General features: G+C 42.8%; 1 protein-coding gene across 1 annotated transcript in view; it reads left to right on the top strand.

The window, feature by feature from the left end:
* The first annotated feature begins 538 nt into the window (after window positions 1-538).
* The window catches only part of MME (membrane metalloendopeptidase), a 41,395-nt gene continuing 22,515 nt past the window's right edge, over window positions 539-19,418 (top strand). The window contains exons 1-9 of the mRNA XM_009946720.2: window positions 539-698; window positions 2,136-2,171; window positions 8,522-8,683; window positions 10,238-10,318; window positions 11,065-11,160; window positions 11,266-11,384; window positions 12,404-12,469; window positions 14,874-15,008; window positions 17,261-17,362. Of these exons, the coding sequence (XP_009945022.1) occupies window positions 539-698; window positions 2,136-2,171; window positions 8,522-8,683; window positions 10,238-10,318; window positions 11,065-11,160; window positions 11,266-11,384; window positions 12,404-12,469; window positions 14,874-15,008; window positions 17,261-17,362 (957 nt within the window). The remainder of the gene's footprint in view (window positions 699-2,135; window positions 2,172-8,521; window positions 8,684-10,237; window positions 10,319-11,064; window positions 11,161-11,265; window positions 11,385-12,403; window positions 12,470-14,873; window positions 15,009-17,260; window positions 17,363-19,418) is intronic.

Below are 19,418 nucleotides of genomic sequence, written 5' to 3'. Positions count from 1 at the left end.
GCAGAGCCTGATTTTTTTTTTTCTATTTTTAGAGACAGCTGTAAAGCTGTAGTCAAGAATTGCTTACATAATATTTTGAGAAATGACAGCGAAGCACAATGGCATATTTGACCTTTGGCATTAGATAAGTAATTGGCAGATTAAGTTAATTTTTATTCAAGCAGGGAGACCTGCTTTTTGCTTGCTTGTGAACTCCTGAACCATCATTTCATCATTAAACCACACGGGTACATTTTAAAAATAGGCTTTGGTCTATTGGCCTCCCTTTTCGACTTGGTGGCCTCTTCACGTGAAGGCAGACCACGCTCCTGCTCCCCGTAAATGACAAGTAGTGCCTGGTACGTACTTGTGTGCGCGTGAGAGAGAAGGAGAGAGTTTGTAGCTTCATGACTGACATTCTAGCAGTGTTACAACTCATTTGAAAACTCACCCAGAAAACATCTTTGTCACTGTGCAGCTGAGGAGCCACTTTCAAGACCTGTGGCTCAGGGCTAAGTCCTCCAGTGAATTTTCCCTTTCCCTTTCCAGACGCTGGGTTATGGGCAAGTCAGAAAGCCAGATGGATATAACTGAAATGAATACTCCAAAACCAAAGAAGAAACTGCGCTGGAGTGGCCTGGAAATAGGGCTGGCTGTTGTCGTGATTCTGCTAGCTATCGTGGCGATCACAATGATAGCTCTGTACGCAACGTATGACGGTGAGTGCACTTAAACTGCCTTTGAACGTACAAAACATATGAATATAAAAGAATTTTAAGAAATTACCAGAAAATGCTTTAGTAACTAGAATCCAGTCGTTAGTATATAGTAAAAAAATACTGAAGCTGCACTACATTGAAGTGTTGTATTAGAAAAGACTGTGTTGCATGGCATATGTAGCTGCACTACATAAAACATAAAGAAAATAAAATAATGAGGTCAGCTCAGAATTATTTGCTCAGTAATAGAAAATTGTACCTCACCAGTGTACAAAATGTAGCTGCTACATCACAGCCGTGTTTCATGTGAATGCCACTAGGCAGTACGAGCCACTACCTGAAACGTAAAGCCGCACCCACACTTCTCGTGGCTGGTCACCGACACGAAACTGCTTTTTCCCCGCAGGGACTCTACAGATTCATTTATTCATGCAAAGTTGTGCAAACACCAAACATCTGCTTGTTCTGACACAGCAATACTTCTGTTTGTAATTAATGCTTCAGTGAGCAGAAAACTGCAAAAAACAACACTGCTGAAGAAAAGCAAATGAGAGTGCTTCCTCCATATTCCTGTATATATATATATATATATATGAAAGTCCTGTTTTTCCCTTTACAGGCCGTTGCAGCAAGGACTCTTAGTGAGTGTAGTCACACTAACACACTAAGAGGATTTGTGATTCAGCAGCCCTTCCAAAATATTTAAAAATAATTCTATTCAGGGGTAGACACGCTGATAATTTTTGGAAAAGATAATACAGAGAAGCTAAAATTTCCATTTGGGGTCAAACTAGAATGCTTCATTGCATTGGAAATGAAATGCTTTGTTTCATTTTAAAGTACTTAATATTTTTGTTTGAACTTTTTATTAGAGTCTAGTTCAATTATGGAATGGAAAAATGCCATTCTGAAATGAAAAATAAAAAATGTTTAAATAAAGACTCAAAAGGAAACATTTTCATGTTCCTGAACCTTGTATTTTGTTTAGAAGACGTCAGAGTGAATGTCTCAGAATTTTCAGTTAATTCCTCCAAAATCTTTCTGTCATTGAAGGGTATTGCTAAATTCAAACTGACTTTGGCACTGCCTTCAGTCCATGTGCTGTTTTTCTCTAAATTTCTTCTTTGTGATCAAAATAATATTTTGCCCACCTCTGATTGATTGATAGAACATTTTCCTCTGATGACTACAAAAATTCCACGTGGTGAGTGACTAGCACTGAGTGACCCTACGGGGATGAACATGATGGTATGTTTTAGAGTCTGATCCTATAAATATTCACTTCCTGAGTGTGAGGCGTCCGTTTGCCTTTATCTTACTGTACATTGCAATCAAATGCAATTCTAAAGTGACTGTCAATGAAAACAGTATTTACAGTAGGTTTTATTACACTGACATTCAGTAAAGAATTAAGAATATGATTGTATCCTCTTTTAGATGGGATTTGCAAGACATCAGACTGTATAAAATCAGGTAAGAATGAAAATATATTCCTTTAAAATTAATTTCTATGTTTTTAAACAGAATTACCACCATGTAATGTTCCCATCTAACTGCAGACAAGTGTGGCCCATTGAGGCATGGGACCTGCTAACCCCAACACTTTTCTTAGCATAGCTCTTCTACAGGTGTAAAATCTTGTGGTGTGACATTGTCAGATCTTACAAAGTCACCAGGGTCTGGTTAGTCTAAGACAGACTCTCCAAAGAATGCCTTCAGCTTCAGAAAACGCTTTAAGTCAATCAGAAGTTTGCTCTTCCCCACACCCACCTCCAAGTCAGAATTCAAGCAAAGGCTGTGTCTTTACAGAGGGTACATTAAAAGAAAGTCTTGATCACTGACAGCCATTAAAGATGCCACGCTACTGTCTGAGGAGACGCAATATTCATCTTCATGTTCCAAAAAAATTCCCAATGTTACAGTCTGACAAGCTAACTTTGTCCTTCAGTAACAACTGCGTAAAACGTTCTTAGTTTACATCCTGATCTGAACTCTACTAGAAAGCTACTGAAATGCATCAGAGAAATGCTGAGTTCTGCACTATATATCCTCTTGCAGATAAAGGAGTAGTTATCCATGCTCTCCCCTTCCTCTCATCTATAGTTCTTGTCCTTTCTGTCTTCTCCTCCAGATCAGTTCATGCTGTTTTCCCCTTTTTTGCCTAATTTAATTCTGAATGTCCCCCCCATTCTCTTTACAACTTTTCCTCCACCTCATTAGCACAGACTGCTCCTAGGCTCGGAAGCGGCCTCTCTCGTTCCTCGAAAGAGAGGAGCATTTAGCCGGCTGTGCCAACGTAGATTCCAAAGGGGCTCTATGCCAGCTCTGCCCTGCTTTCTCCTTTCGTGCCATTGCCCGTGGTCAAACCGCGGACGGTTCTTCATGGCCTTGCTGCAGTCTTCTCCAAGGAGAGCCCTACATTGCCAAGGCAGAATCATGATGCTCTAGCTGTACGCCCCTGTAATGGGTCCCTCTTGATTCTGTGTGTTTCTGGGAAGCTTCTGAAGATGGGACCCCTGAAGTCACTCTCTTGGTGCTCCTCTCTGGCAGGCATTCCTCTTTTGCTTTCTGCCCCCCTGTAGAATAACTTGGCCACGCAGTTTACAAAGGCTGTGGCCCAGTCACAGAGAGTGGCAAGAAATCTGAAACGGAAGCCCAGAACACAGATCATTTCTCAGCACCCGCACTGTGACCTCTGAGCTCACCAAGCTGTTCAACTCTGGTAACCTCCCATTGAAAAGCACAATAACCATTCTAATAGCTGTGGGTTATCTCCACGTCAAGTGGAACTCGTAACTGCTATGTAGATTCTGTACATCATGACTGGCCCCTCTGGACGTTAAGAGAAAAGACAGCACTAGAAGCCAGAAACCCAGTATGTCAACAAGAGACAGAGGAAAGGTGGTGAGGAGTCATAAAGGATTTGACAGTCAACACGCAAGAAAAATGGATGTGCTTGCAAGCAAGAGTGTATGTAATTTAAATACAGTTGGTAAGCAATCTGCGCTACACAGCACCCTGTGGGAGGCTTCCAAGAGGGTTTAGTTCGTAGGCTCCGTTTAGACTTGCAGACGTGCCAGAAACAGCACAGAAAGGTCATTATATTGGTTTCCTTACTTCTGTGGGAGTGTTAGTTTTAGGTCTCATTTTAGACAGTACCCAAAGTAGCCGGGGTAGATCCCCCCACACCTCAGTCCTGCTGGAATCATCCGTTGGTGAAGCCCCAACGCAGTCCATGGTCTCAATAACTCCATATTGCCATCAGCATGGTCAAAGTATCTTACGGGATTTATTTCAGGTGGTCATCACTGTCTTCTAGTTACAATCCCAAGGGGTTTTTGTGTTGCCGTGAAAGCTAATGCTGTGGTTTGAAAAATGGTCACATTATTTATCTACTTGATTTTTTTAATCTCTGAAGATGCTCATTTTCAGCTAAATACGCCTATCTGTTAAGAAGTTCCAACAGACTGCATAGTGATGATGAACTCAAAAGGGAAAAGCAGTAGAAGGTCTGGAGGAATGAAAGATCAAATAAGATCTAAACGGATGCAAAAGCAAAGGTGTCAGACCGGGGCAGTTCCTTCTGACCATATTATGAGCTGCAGCATTAGTACATGTTTCTGCCTAGCGAGGGTCAGTGCCAGAAGCAGCTGAAAATCTGCCCGGCCTGTTAGACTGCTGTGGCAGTGACACGTACCCTGCGGGAAGCAGGTAGGGTCAGGGAGCCCCCACATGAAGTCTGGACGTGCTAGCTGTTCCTGTCAGCTCCAAACACTGCATCTGTCTGTAGGTGATTTAGAATGGATAGCTCTAAGCAACGCTGGGAATGACCAGTTTGAATTTGAAATTGTTATTTATTAAGTGAGCCAGGGTTTCCATGTCCCACCGTGGTATAATGCATTTCAGGTAGAAATTGCTGTGGAAGTGTTGGGCCTTCTCTGCGCTCCCATGGCCATTAAGTGAAACATAGTCAGATTATGGAAAGGGGAGGCAAGTGCTGGTAAGGACATAATCACCTAGCAGACTTGTTCGATTAGGCGGTCACTCGAGTGAGGGAGCTCTCAACTCCAGAAGCAGGACACGGTGAATCAGGAGCGCAGAATGGTTAGCTGGCATCTGCTCAGGCCTTCAGTGCTCCAAGAGCATCAAAAGTAGTTCAAAGAGTTTCTCACAATTACATAATTTAGTAACAAAACAAATTAATATTTTTAAAATGCAATGTAGAGTGCTTAAAACAGAGCAACAAACTGTACTATTGCTGTTTAATAATAATCTTACTGGGATGAATCTACAAGTTGAATTTTACTTCAAGTCAGGATTTCATAACAGTTCCATCTTTAATTTGGCTGCTTCTTCCAGACCATGCAGGATAACAGACAGGAAGGTAGACAGGTAGATACAGGTAGAAAGCATTAACTTTGCAAAATTCATTGTGGTCTTTCAAGAAATATAATTAGGAATAGACGTTAAGTGAAATGGTAATGCCTTGCACCAGAGCTGACCAGTACTGTGGCAGTTTTCACAATCAATTTCAAAATTTTGCAAAAGGTACAAGCCACAGAATAAAGTGAAGATACAGACAGAATTTATAGTGCATTTAATAGAAGAGCTTCAAATAAAAGACCAGAAGAAAAAATAAAATGAAAATTCAGTTGGGTCAAATACACAGAGTCAAATATCAGTAACTGCCTGATGACGCTGTTGAGGTCTGTGAAATCCATTGCAGGGCAGCGCACAAAGATACCAGTGATTTGCACGTTTGAGCATTTTTTGAATAAGCTGACATACTCTCTGCTAATTTTCCTGAGCTCAGACAGCTCAGACTGATGAGAATAGGGAATTTTGATCTCTCTCACATCAGTTTCACCTACGTAAGCATATTGTGATTCTCCTATATCCTCCCCAGGTCACTGGTTGTTATGTCAGCTTGTATTACTTTATTAGTAAGCTATTAAGGCAACAATCAGCAATTAGGAGTACTACAATAAAATTAATCATTAAAAGTAATTGAGATAAGGCTCTACATTCTTCAGTGACAGTTAGGAAATTGAATAAACAAACCCAGACACTGGTTCATCAAAGCAATACTGAGGACTAGTGAGAAGTGTACCACGTACTATCTGTGTTTACGTATAAATTAACCTGTACTAGAAATAAAATCACAAAATATTCATCAGTCTCACACTTAACGGTTTCCAGAGCAAAAACGTCTCCGTGTGTACAGCCGTGAACTTACCATAAAGCTTCTTTGGGTACCATTATCAACGTATAAATAACTCAGAGCATGTTTAGGATCCTGTCCAGCCTGACTGGTCCCCCTGACTTCGAAGGGGCAGTGCACGTGGCAGTATGCTTCTGGGCTTGGTTGGTAACAGTCACATTTCATTGATTTTAATATATCCACGGTGTCGGCCAAATAATGAATCTTTATCTTGGATTCAAATGTGCAAATTTCACTCTTGAGGAAAGTATCCTTCAGGAGCGTACCTAATACATGTCTTTTGCATGAAGCCCTAAGGGAAAGACTGCAGTTCCCATGTCTGAGCTCCTTCTGTTACGTTTGCAGTACTTAAACATCAAGTTTTGATAACAGTTGATTAGCTAACACTGGCTAGCCTGGACTTTACAGCAGAAAAGTTACAATAGGTGATTATTTTTGTGTGACAGTGGCAGGCAAGGAAGCTCGAACAGATGCTGACTACAGATAGAGCAACCTGATTCCACAGTTAAAGCAAGGCTTGATATTACATAGACTGTTAAAATTTCCTCAGATTTACACAAGATGTGGATTTCTCCTGGGTTTTATTGTGTTGGGTTTTTTTTTCGCAAAAGTGACAAGCAGCGGCTAAGAGCCACCTTTTCTTGGTGCCAGATTCCCCTGTCCTGCCCTTCCTTTGGGCACACTGCTCTGAATGAGCCAGCTGTGATGTCCGGTCCTGGCTGTTACAGTCTTTGTTGCTGGATGAACACACGCCAAGATAACCCAAGGGATGGTGCTGCCCTTCAGACGCCCAGCAGAGAGATTCATAAGGATACCCTTAAACCAGGAGATGTTAGTAGTAATTAGCAATCTTCCTCTTTTACAGCAAATAGATGGCGCTAGGACGGGAGTAAAGCGCACCAGCCGAAACATTCCCTCCCCTAAATGAAGTAGGAGAAACTTGACAGGAACAAGTACCAGAGTTTACACAATCACAGAATAGCTGGGGTTGGAAGTGACCTCTGCAGGTCACACAGTCCAGCGCCCTGCTTAAAGCAGGGTCAACTAGAGAAAGTTGCTCAGGACCTTGTCCAGTCAGGACAGAGACATCACAGCTTCCCTAGCAACCCATTGCAGTGTTGGACCACCCTTATAGTAAGAAGTTTTTTAAGTTCAAAAACTCATTTCTTTTTCTCTTATTTCTGTATGTGCCCATTGCCTCTTGCCCAAGTTTACAGGCAGAGGGGAAATCCCTTGCTCTAACAGACTCGGCAGTAGGACTGGATGCTTGGCTTTCTCCAGAGTGGGTAAAAAACAACTTAGTAAAAACATGTCTGAATTCCACAATCTCTGGCTGTTGGCATGATCCTGTATCCTTTCAAATTTAAGTCAGCTTGCCGTTGACTTCAGAAGGAAAAGAATCAGGTGCTAGGCATTGTAGCTATTTCCACAGCGGTTTCTATGCTGCTGAAGCAGTCTAAAATCGAGAAGATGTGTGTTGATGGCTTTTTCCATCTTCCAAGCACTGGAACATTGTAAAACCATCAGATGTTGGCCTAAAATATAACACCCTTAAGCCAATTGTAGATCCCAAGAAAAAGGGGGGGGGGGGGGGCAAGTCAACATAAATACTGTCCATCCACCTCTCATTTCCACCAGCCTGAGAGACGTGGAAAATATTGAAAGTACTGGAGAAATAACTATAAATATTTGACTCACCCATGTGGGAGGAATGAACACTTGAAATCACAAGCCTCACCATATACTAAAAATAATGTCTGAAAAATGGGAAGGATATCCAGTATCCTGGGAAATTCAGAGGTATCGCTAGCTCTTGCTTGACTCCTAGCACCTCTCCTTTCTGTGAGAGACTTCATGCTAGCAGACTAGAGGTGGGAGCAGTCTAGGTGGAAGAGGAATGCAAAAAAAAGAAAAAGCCCCGAAGGTCTATGAACAGCAGCTGGGAAAAACTGTCATCAGGGAATCAGATTTCACTGGAGACTCCCACGTCACAATCAGTCAGTGACCGGTTAGACTTTGACAAGCCACTTCAAGAGGGTCAAGAGGTTAGGGAGAGGCAGTATCAGTTCTAGAGTAAAATGTGGAATAGGTCTAATAAATCAGTGTAGATTCAGGAAAGCATTAATAGGAAAACTTTCTTGACAAGAACTTAAATGGTATGACAAAGTTATGATTTTGTTGAAATAGACTGGATTTAGCTTAAGTACTTAAGTACTTACATTGCAGTGGATACTTAACCTCTGACGTGTCTTGTGCTTTCAAGTTCTCTTTTCACCACATTTCAATACAAAGAAGTGTAAGTCAGTAAATGAAACATCTTACATTTTATTTAAAACCGAGCAACCCCTCAGAGGGAGTAGGAACATTAGTCAATTTATCCACCAGTAAACACAGGCAACAGAAAAGTATGTAAGTTCTGGGCAATAAGGGAACAGTAGTTCGTTATTCACTGACTAGTGCTTTGGTCTAGAACATTCAAGTAGGCTTGAGCCTATTCTAAACTAAAGGAAATATATTTATTACTTCCCTCTTCAGAGCAAACAAAGGTATTAATTTAATTTCTCTAAAGATTCTTTATGCCTTGATTTGTCCCATATTACAGCAGCCCGAATCCTTGAGAACATGGACACCACTGCAGAGCCTTGTAAAGATTTTTACCAATATGCCTGTGGAGGATGGCTTAAGAGGAACGTCATTCCAGAAACCAGCTCCCGTTATAGTAACTTTGACATTTTAAGAGACGAACTAGAAGTTGTTTTAAAAGGTCAGTGGGGTTTATGTTTGTGGACTATATAAAGTTTCTTCTTTGGCTTACATGTTATCCTAATAAGATGTGGTTGTCTAGCAAAGCTTAAAATACTACCAAATACTTCAGTTTCTTTGTGTTCGGTTCAGGACAAATCTACCACGAACTGTGTGCTTGGAGAATGCTGTGGAAGTTATGCTGTCGTGTCTGACACTGGAGCAGAGCTGACCAGACCTGACCTTTCTGGTATCTGGACTCTGTCTGCTCATCTGCGTATTGTAACAACTGAAATCCGTATCATTACCCTCATGCACGAGCCATAGCAGCCAAGCCAGGTGAAGAAGAGAGAGATCTGCCTGTGTGCAAGGCAGCTGAAATGCTGGAGGCTGCTCTCTGGCAGCCTTATGTCCTGCATATCTGTATTCCATCAGCTAAATCCCAAAGAGCAGCAAGCAATTTTCTAACCAGTCACATCATAAACTTACAAATATTCCTTTTTCCACAAAATGTAATAAGAGTCAAATTGTCCGTATTCCCCTTTTTCAGAGGAAAATAACAAAGAAGTCAGTTTATACTCATGAAACATTCTCCAAACCACCCTCTCCAGACTGAAGATCCCTTTTTTACTCTGGTTTTGCCAGGTCTGCAGTTTATGGATGCCACTGCGTTTGTTCCTTAGGCTTCAGTTTCTGTGGAATTGTAAAGTAGTACCTGGAGTAACTGTGAAGCAGTGGCAAGAGCGGGCTGCCCCACGAGGGTGAGCCGGGAGCCAACCGTGACAAAGGCCTCACAGACAAGGGGCTCAGTCCCACAGGACCCAAACCAGAGGAGCAGGGCAGGTCCGGTAACAGTGACCAGGTTCAGCCAACAGCCCCGTGGCCGCCAGGCTAGTGATGCAGCGGGTCGCAGGCAAGTCCGGCAGGCAAGGTCAGGCTCAGCAAGGTGCAAGGACAGGCCCAGCACACCTACGGGAGCGTGGGCAAGGACCCTGGGCAAGGGGCTGACCTCCCCTGCTGCTCCTGAGCCAACGGGCACCGGGTGCACAGGTGGAATCACCACATGAGGCTTCTCACGGCTCTTTCTTACAATTTAGCTGTTTTCACAGAAGTACGACCCACGGTCGCACAGCTGCACCACCCCAAAGCAGACCTTGAACGCCAACAGCTGAACTGGCTGCCGCGAAGGGAGCGCAGGTTAGACTCACAGGAAGAGAGGGTACGGGCTGGCCCGCGCAGTCGGAGCCTGCTGGTACACTGAGAGCCCCGACAGCCACAGCCTGGTCACCTAGAAACTGTCCCTGAAAAGTCAGAGCATTTGTATTTCACCAAGGGTGATCCACAGAGCATCTGCTGGCTCCTTCACGCTCAACTTATTAACACAGACTGATGTCATTGCAAGCCAGAGCTTTTTCCCCTCAGCTTTTGAAAAGCAAAGCTTCCCTGGAATTGGAGATGGACGCGGAGTACTTATCGTCCACCCTCTGGTCCTCAGCATGGTATCCACTGTGGTTCCTTCAGTGTCCTTCCAGGAAAGGTCAGATATTAAGATATATTTGCTGTCTGTGTGTTTCAGATGTCCTTGACACACCAAGCAGTAATGATATAACAGCAGTGCAGAAGGCAAAAACTCTGTACAGATCGTGCATAAATGAAAGTAAGTGAATTCATTGCATGTAGGATATTGAAGTATCATCCAAAGAATCCCATCTTCACAGTCAGCTATACCTATATCCTCCTAGTTTCTGAGCATTATTTTTCAGAAGTTTTTTGTGAAAATTAAAATGTATCTGTTCTGTAGAGTCAAAAGAAGAAAGTCAATAGTAAAATTAGTGTTGTATCTCCTCTTTGACTAGCTTGGCTATTTTGGGTGAGATTACACGACACTTCAGTTACCAGTTTGCTGCAGATCTTTAAACTCAAATCTTTTCAGTTAAATGTGAGTTAATTTGTTTTGTAGAAACTATCAGGTATGAGGTGAAAAGTAACTGGCATACCAGGCTTCTAGAAAGACAGGGAGATCATTTATTGGAAGAATTTGAGCTAGATGCTGCCATTAGAGTGGGGAGCAGTGAAACAGTTAGCAGTGCTTCCTAAATCACGGTTTTGTAGTCTCTATCATGTCATTAATACTCCTCAAAACTATTATTTCAAGCTATCTGCAGAGTGAAAATACAATAGTTCTTCAGTGTCATGGTCACAAGGGTTTGCATATGCTGTTTGCAGCCAGGTCTGAAACATTTTTAAAATTAAATGTTAAAAGCAGTGTCACGTATCAGACCATACTCTATTGTGGTGATGGTGAAACCATGCTTCTCAGCTTCATTATTCTGAACTCATATAACACTACAACATCTGTGTGTTTTAAAATGTAGTGGTAACTCATTTCATTTTTTCCAAAAGCTACCATTGATAGCAGAGGCGGGAGGCCTTTAATCAGTTTATTGCCAAACATATCTGACTGGCCTGTAGCAACAACTAACTGGGATTCTTCCTATGGTAAGATAATCTGTGTTTATTTCCTTTTCAGTCAAAATTTGTAAATTACTGTACCTTTCCTTGCTTACCAAAGGCAGTGACTGAGCATACCTTTCATTTGCTTAGGTGCTGCCTGGACAGCGGAGACAGCTATTGCACAGCTGAACTCCAGATACGGGAAAAAAGTCCTTATTAATTTTTTTGTCGGCACAGATGATAAAAATTCCACAGCACATATCATTCACGTAAGTCTTCCTGGGTGGCATTGCCTTGTTGGTCATCAAAGTGCAGCCAAGTAACTAGAAGCACAGACACCAGCGTTAACCAGGAGAAACACTAGTGATTTGAATGTTCCCAGAGTAAGCTGTAGATGAGTTAGTGAATCCATGTCATTTTCAGACTTAAATTAGCAGTTTCAGGGTGCACTGTCCATTCTCAAAGTTAACACCTCTGCTCTGTGCACTCACACGCCGTTATTCTCAGCGAGATGAGAATAATGGAGACATACCTAGACATGCAGACACAATGTACGTGTACGCTGGACAGCAGGCAGACATGACCTACTTAGATATGCATGCAAGCAAACAAGTAAACACGACTTCCTTACCACGTACGTCAGGCAGAATGCCTGTCACTGAAAACCTGGGCTACGGTCCCGATGGCAGAAAGCCCACAGAGGGGGTTGTGCTTTTACAACCAGAGCACTGATGGGACCTGCGGTCAGCCGGCACGGATAGGGAAGTGGCTGAGGACACTTGCATGAGAAGCGTGCCGAGAGTGCCCAGCCCGTAAATGTAAGGTGATCCCTGAAAATGGAAAATCCAGAGGAAGACAGTATTATGTGTGGTGAATCTTCACCAGCCGCTCCTGAGACGCAACAGTTACAAGAGCAAAGGTCTGATCTTTCTTCTCAGTGGGCAGATAGATCCTTGACTACCTTGCACGTATGAGTTTTAAAGATGCAGGAACTGCCTTGCTTGTCTGTGGACTGTCTGTCTTCTGTACATCCACTGTTTCCACACTGGGTACACGTCCGGTGCATTGTTCAGCAACAGGAAAAGAAAAAAAGAAAGACTGAAAAGAAAGACAAAAAAGCGTAAGGAGAGTGAAAAGAATTAATGGAGGGCAGCAGGATGAGAAAGAAACTCCCCTCTGGCCAGAAGTTAATTTATCAAGAGTGAAGCATCAGTGACCTGCAATTGAGAGAAGAATAGCACGATGCCATGCCATTTTGTCTTTAAGCACTTTTTATTTGACTTTATAGATTGACCAGCCTGGGCTTGGCCTGCCTTCTCGTGACTACTATGAATGCACTGGTGCGTACAAAGAGGTAAGATGAAGCTGACAGATCACTGACTACATTTTAGGAGTTCAGAACCAAAGACACGCTTTTCTGCCTGAAAGATCCAGAAAGATCACAGTCCCCTAAGTCAACTGCTGAACAAAAATGCAGCAGCTAAAGTATGTGGTATCACAGAAATTGCTTCGGATACCTAAAATGTCCTATGGTGGTCTTTAATTGGTATTTGGCTGACATTCGTACACCTTTTCATTAACCTGTTAGCGCTGACACTGTGTATTCCTTGTTGCTAATCTTGGATGTGCTTTAAGTCCTGGAGAGCTCAGTATCTGTATATGCTGAAGTCATGTAGCTGAAACTGCTACCAAAGTAACCTTTAATTAGCCAGTTTTCTTCTGTGTAATTAGATGCAGAAGCAATGAGAAAGCCTACAAAACATTTTGGGTTTGTAGGTATTTTGCTGACATGCTAACAGTTAACACTCTAGTACTGATTACGTTTAATTACAGATCAAATGCTAGTACAGACAATCATTACCACATTAACTGTCAGTTACCTTATTGTCACATGTGTTATGGCCTCTAGGGGCTGGCTCATGTATCACCATTTTCTCCCTTCCTTGTGTTACATCGACTGCAGCACCAACAGACAGTTCCCGTTCAAATCTCTGACCTACCCAAAAGTGCCACACTGCTTTCCACTGCTGGAAGGTAGAGGAGGAAGTATTTTTAAAAAAAACCCAGAGATTTATCACTGGAAGGCAGATTCATAATATTCTTACAAGCATGAATACTGGAAGCGAGAGATGTTGCTCCTTTCAGTCCCCGCGCTCTGACAGCAGCCTTTTCTCGGCTCTGCTTCCCGCTGCCTCATTCCCTTTCAGCCGTACCCACAAACAAGGTACCGGCTCCTGCACTTTAACCTCTGGCTTTGTCAGCCCTTCCCACCACAAAGCTACAAGTCGAATCTGTGAACAAGATATTTTTAAAATCTTTTTCTCTTGTAAGGTACACGACTTCTCTGCTCATACAGGAGTTATTCTGACATCGAAGTTCCTACTAAAATATCTGAGAGTACAGTCCATCTGAAATTAGCTGACTTCATTCTTTGCTACCTGACCATACAATGATCTGCACTTTAGGCCAAAAATAAAGTCCATTGCTTGGTACCTGAAGATCTCTCTTCACTCACTGGTTTGGGGCAATATCTGCACTGAATTTTTATAATTGTAGTTGGATATTTTAAGACGGTATTTACAGGCTTAGCGTGCGCTCCCGTTGGGGACTTGTGGCTGTCAGTGGTTTCATGGGCTTTTCTCTCTCTGATAAAAGAATCTCATCTTGATTAAAAATAGCACTGAGAGTTCAGTCCTTCAGGAAGCCGTGAGCCACTGTCTGTGTGAAGTCTGCTGCCAGAACCTTTCAGGGGCTGCTCAGGGCTCCCAGCGCACACAGCCTGGTGCGGGCTGGCAGGAGACGGACGGGGGGGAAGGTCGTTGTCAGAATGGCTGTAGAGATGTAGCATTCCTTCGAGGGGTGCGTCCTACTGCCTTAGGAGCTCAACATACCCAAATATTTCTGTTGGTAAAGCTGATGACATGCACACCTTATTAATCCGAGGTTTTATCACTGTTTGAGTAGATTACGCTATTTTGCATAAAATAGATTTATTATTAGATAACTAATCTAATACCGTGTGGGTTTATTTGCATTTAAAAAGCATATTGGAAACAGCATTTCTGTTTGTTGATAGAAAAATGAGTGTGGCTTAAAGAGGAATTAGAATAATATTAAGTTCCACAAAATATAACGAGATCTGTAGATATTTGACGGTGTAAGAGAGCATACTTCCCTATCTCCATTCTTATCCTTGGTGAATTCCGCTATGTTAGATGTAATATAGGCCGTATTGTCTATAGTATATCTAGGTATGTAACTTCAGATACAGCTACGTGATTTCTGAATGTTCCAAGAAGCAACAGAAGAGGTAACGCTGCTTCTGGGAGTCATTTTCCCACAATGCTAATTCAACACAGTCCATCAGCATTTCTCTCGGTTTTATGTTTCTGGGAACATTGCTCTTTGAAAGTGGTATTTCTGGAAGTTTTAATTAAAATGGGCTAGAAAAAACACAGGTGATGGTTTAAATATGGGCGTACAAACGTCTCATTTTCAGTAATGAAAGCACAGTGCGGTACTTGAGAGTGTTTAGCTCTGAGCAGTGCTGCAAATTATACAGCAATTTTCCATGAGGGAATTCTCAAAGTTAATTTCTATTTGTGATCTAACAGTATTTTAGAATAAATTACTATTAAACTATTTAAGAAAGGGATGAAGAACTGTAGTTCATAAAAATGAAGATGAAATCTTAGAGACAAGGTGTGCTATTGCTTTGAAGAGTTTTGTCTTTAAAATGTTTGTGTTTCTTCCTGCAGGCATGTGCTGCCTATGTTGATTTCATGATTTCTGTAGCTAAACTCATCCTACAAGAAAGAAGTATTTCTTTCAATGAGAGCGAGATTTCTGAACAAATGAACAGAGTTATGGACCTGGAGAAAGAGATTGCCAATGTAAGAAAAACATTTTTAAAGTATCCTTTAAGTAACTGACTTTTTTCCTAAACCTAAGAAAGCTACCTGGAGACCGAGTGGTTCAGTTACCGCCTAATGTTCTTTTGTGGGACGAAAGCCAGCGAAAATGTACGGGGCCGGGAACGCCCGAGGGGAGCACATACGAGTAAAGGAAAATGTCTGAGTCAGCTGTTTTCCAAATAGCAAAACATTTTATCCTAATCTGTTCACAGACGCCCTTCGAGAGAGGAGAGAGAGAGCAAGAGAGACAGACTTGGTTTCTGTTTAGTCTGTTCTAGTGAGTTTTGGGAGATGCTCTCAGGCCTCTGCTCCCTTTCTCCTGTCTTCCCCGTGGGCTGTTTGGTTCTCGGAGCAGCAGACTCCCAGCCCTTGGCCTGCCGTGCCACACAAAGTCATGTTTGTCCTGCACAAGCTGCTCCACAATGCTGATTGTTCCAAGTGCATTTTTAATCAAACCCTGTTCTCCATTAAATTATGGCTTGGAGAAATAGCTAGAATTTGAACTTGCACAGAGGAAAACAAGGGGAAATTCAAGCGTTCATGAGCAAAACCATGGCTTATGGTTATTAAACCTTTCAGAAGGACCTGAAGCTGAGGCTGACTGTAAAACAAGCCAAATACAAATTTTATAGCTTCAGCTATTTTTCAAGTTACACTGATAGTAAGGGCACGTGTTTGGCAGAGGAAGACCCTCCCCCCCCCCCCCCCCCCCAATTATTTAAACTAAAACCATCTGATTTTTATTTTCTTCACATTTTCCTGAGAAACACACCTCTGGGCTTAGATCAGAGATGGAAAATTGTTACAAGAAAAAGGAGTTCATTGGAGAAAGATTTGAAAGGGAGTGCGAAAGGAAACCACAACTGAGCTGTCTCTACAGCAGCTGCTGCTGGTAGAGAGTACGGTTGGTGGCGGGTAAGCTGCTAGTGCCTCGGGTTTTAACCTCTTTCATCGAAAACTCAGCACCAGCCTGAATGTTACTGGAAGAGAGCTGGCATTGTGCTCTTGGGAATTTGTTAAAGACAAGTGCAGAAAAGATACTGAATGCACAATAGATTAGGAAAGAGGAAGCAGAAGAGAAATCTTTTCAAAGACAGAGAGATAAAATCACTTAAAAAGAGAGAGAGAAAATCAGGCTTGGCATGACTGATTTTTCTAAACAGTTTAAAGGGGTAAAATCTACTGTTCTCACTCCTGACCAAGGCAGTGAGGAGCACTCGAGGCAGCAGTGATGTAGGTTCTCCCATGAATCACTCTCATGGATCACAAGATCACTCTTCTCCCAGAGTCGTTTGTGTACCTGCATTTTCTCTCTTTGCCATCAAAAGAAGTGGAAGTTAAAAGGGGGTGGAGTATGAGGGGAGCAAGTGCTGATGCTGTCACAAGGTACTTCTGCAGGAGAAGGAAGGTGTGAAGGAGGATACAAGAAGGCACTTCAGAAACCTGCAGAAGCATCCTAGCAAGGGGCACACTACTGTTTGAGGCAAAACCCAGAAGAATATCCAAGAGCATATTCAGAGACCAAGGGAGTAGTTACCGTTTGGGGCTGCTTTTGTCTCCTCTCGGGCTGCATTGTCCACACCCTAATCCAGAGACCTCCCTGCTGACACTGGCTGGCTGGAGACTCCGGCGATCACCCGGCCGCACAAAGCACCCGCCGGACAGGGCTCCGGCAGCCGGGCAGTTTCCCTGTCGGTGAGGAACGGCCCTGCCGCGGTCCTGCCGCTCAGGCGGTCACGGCTGACACAAACACACCCGATGAGAACACCCGGGCCGCTTCCTACCGGAGCACACTGGGCACCCCAGGCTCAACAAATACATCTCCTTGATTCCCTTCTCCCAGGATTTTGCACCTTGCATCGTCCCATGAATATCATGAGCGCATTCTTGTGCTGAGTGGGTCTATTGGGAACGTGTCTGCTCGGTGCTTTGAGTGGGTATGGGTCTATGTTCCAGCCGGTGTTCCTGCACAGCCTGAGCTGTTGATGCTCTAACACAAAGCAAATGCAAAAAGTAAAGTAAAGCTCCATTTTACTGTCAGAAATTTAGTTCATTTAATCTGTCTTTTTATATGCTTTCTATCTATAAAACACTGTCCATATTTACACGTAAGGTAATTTACAGTTAATGCAAACTTATGTTTTAAGCCAGAAACACTCATTTTCTTTCTTTTTACTTCCTGTGAGCTGACTCAATGTACATAGTAATTTTCTCATTATTATCTTTGATAGGCAACAACAAAATCTGAAGACAGAAATGATCCACTTCTGCTGTATAATAAAATGACCTTGGCACAACTCCAAAACAATTTCTCATTGGAAATCGATCATAAGGTGAGTGATCAATAATCTGATATTTTAACTTCTGATTTATGACTGATGAGATTAAACCATGAAGCTCGACAACTTTTTCTTTTCAAGGCATTTCTTTCTTGAGCTTAGACATGTTTGACATGGAACAGGGCACCTGACGTGCACACTATATGACCTAAACATCTGATGACATTATATGTAGAAGTCTGTGCTTCTGTACCCACTGTTTCTCCTAACTTGAAGGCAGGTCTTGCCCTCTGCTTCAACATAAAGAGACAGAAAAGGACAAAGGAAGAAAAAATATCATGAGTTTGATTTACTCTCATGGATTCAGGATGGTAAATCTTGCAAAACCTGCACGTACATAACCCTTGCTGCAAATCAGGAGAGTATCCGTGGCAGAATACAAATACATTCCCTCCCTATAATGACCACAGAAGCTCCAGAGCGCCCAGGACAGAAGTTAAGACTCAGGCACCAATCGATTCAAGTATGTTGTAGTGTGATTATTCAGGCCCTCTCTGTTCATTCAGAGCTGTAGATTCAGAACAAAAAGTCCTGGTTTTCCAACAGCCCCTCAGTAAGACGGGCTCCCAAAGCAAGCAGAAAGGAGCCCAGGCAGTCGTGCCTCTGGATCAGGAGAATTCTCCCCGTCCCTCCCACTGTAGCTCCCCCAGGATGTTTCAGCTCTGCCTTACCCTGTGCCACGTGCCGTTTGTGCAGTATAACCTTTAATTCATGGCACCACAAAGTTCGGCTAAAGAATAGCCAAGGAGTTGATAACGTGGGTGTGCCACCTCCGTAACATCGTGTCTTACTGGACATGGACGTTTTTTACCATAAAGGACTTCTACTTCCCGATCTGGCACAACAGGCGCTCACGTTAACTGGTGTGTGGCGTGGAAAGCACTGTGGTCTCACTGGCAGGAGTGCGTTACTGAGTCTCTTGGGGCCCGTGAGGTGATGTGAACTACTATTATTCCTACCACAGTTTCATAATCACTGCTATTTTTATTGACTTTAAATTCTTCAACTTTACATTATGTAACAGTTCACTTCTGCCTTGCTTAATTTGTTTCATAATTTACCTTCTCCCACAGGTATAGTCAAACAGTTACCATTGCAGCCCTAATGTCAGAAACGAACTTCTCTTGTCACAGAATGGTATTGCCCTGCTTATTTTTAGTTCCTGGGGAGTGCTGCAGATCAGCAATAATCATCTGCTCTAAATTTATCCAAAAATGCTCAAAAGACACATGATGGGAGTTGGTAGCGTTGTAATGGTCTAAGGATAGAACAGCAATTATTCCTAAGATTAGCTTGAAGTTTGCTGCTTCTCCTTCAAACCTGAAGTGGTTTTATTCCTGAAAGCCTATACTCTTTCCTCACCTACATTAGTCTGTCTGATGAAAGAAGTTACCTCTTCCAATTACTTTCCTCTCAAAAGATATGGACTGGGAAAGATCACCAATCATTTTCAAAGTAACGGGCATAACAAAAATTTTAAAAATTAACCAAAAAAAATTCGTTAAAAAAACCCAAATATTATTTGCACCTTCTTTTTCATTGCTAAAGTGAGCAGCTACGCAATGTGGTAAAAGCACTCAGTAGCTCTAGAGTTTTGATGATGATTTTCAGCTCCTGCTCTGAATCATTTTCTCAGTCAAACAGTGGTCCTCAGAGGCCACCGATTAGGAACTCTTGGGCCAACATGGAGAATTTGAAGCAGTGTATACATAACATGAGTGCCCTTTACTAAAAAAGTGAATAGAGAAATTGGAGGAATACGTCACTCTGTACAATCTCCAGTGTTCCAAGTGAAGGAGCCGCCTCTCTCCCCTGGTATCGTAGGGAGGAGGACAAGCAGCACATCAATACTTGTGCAAACACCAGCTGCAGGTGAACTTCCCGGGGGGAATGCGGGGGTTGTAACCTCCCGTTAATCCCACGCTGTGGCTCGGGGTCACACGATGGAGGAGCAGCAGCAGCCCGGCTGCTTTGCCCACTTAGAGCACGGGTCAGCTCCCCGCGCTGCCTTCTCCCGGGAGGCCAGAGGATGCCTCCGTGTTCTCCAGCC

Source organism: Leptosomus discolor, chromosome 7, assembly GCF_034619465.1.
Source record: "Leptosomus discolor isolate bLepDis1 chromosome 7, bLepDis1.hap2, whole genome shotgun sequence".
In the NCBI taxonomy this organism is placed as follows: Eukaryota; Metazoa; Chordata; class Aves; order Leptosomiformes; family Leptosomidae; genus Leptosomus; species Leptosomus discolor.
The sequence above is the reverse complement of the archived record's forward strand: the minus strand, read 5'-3'. Positions and strand labels throughout refer to the sequence as shown.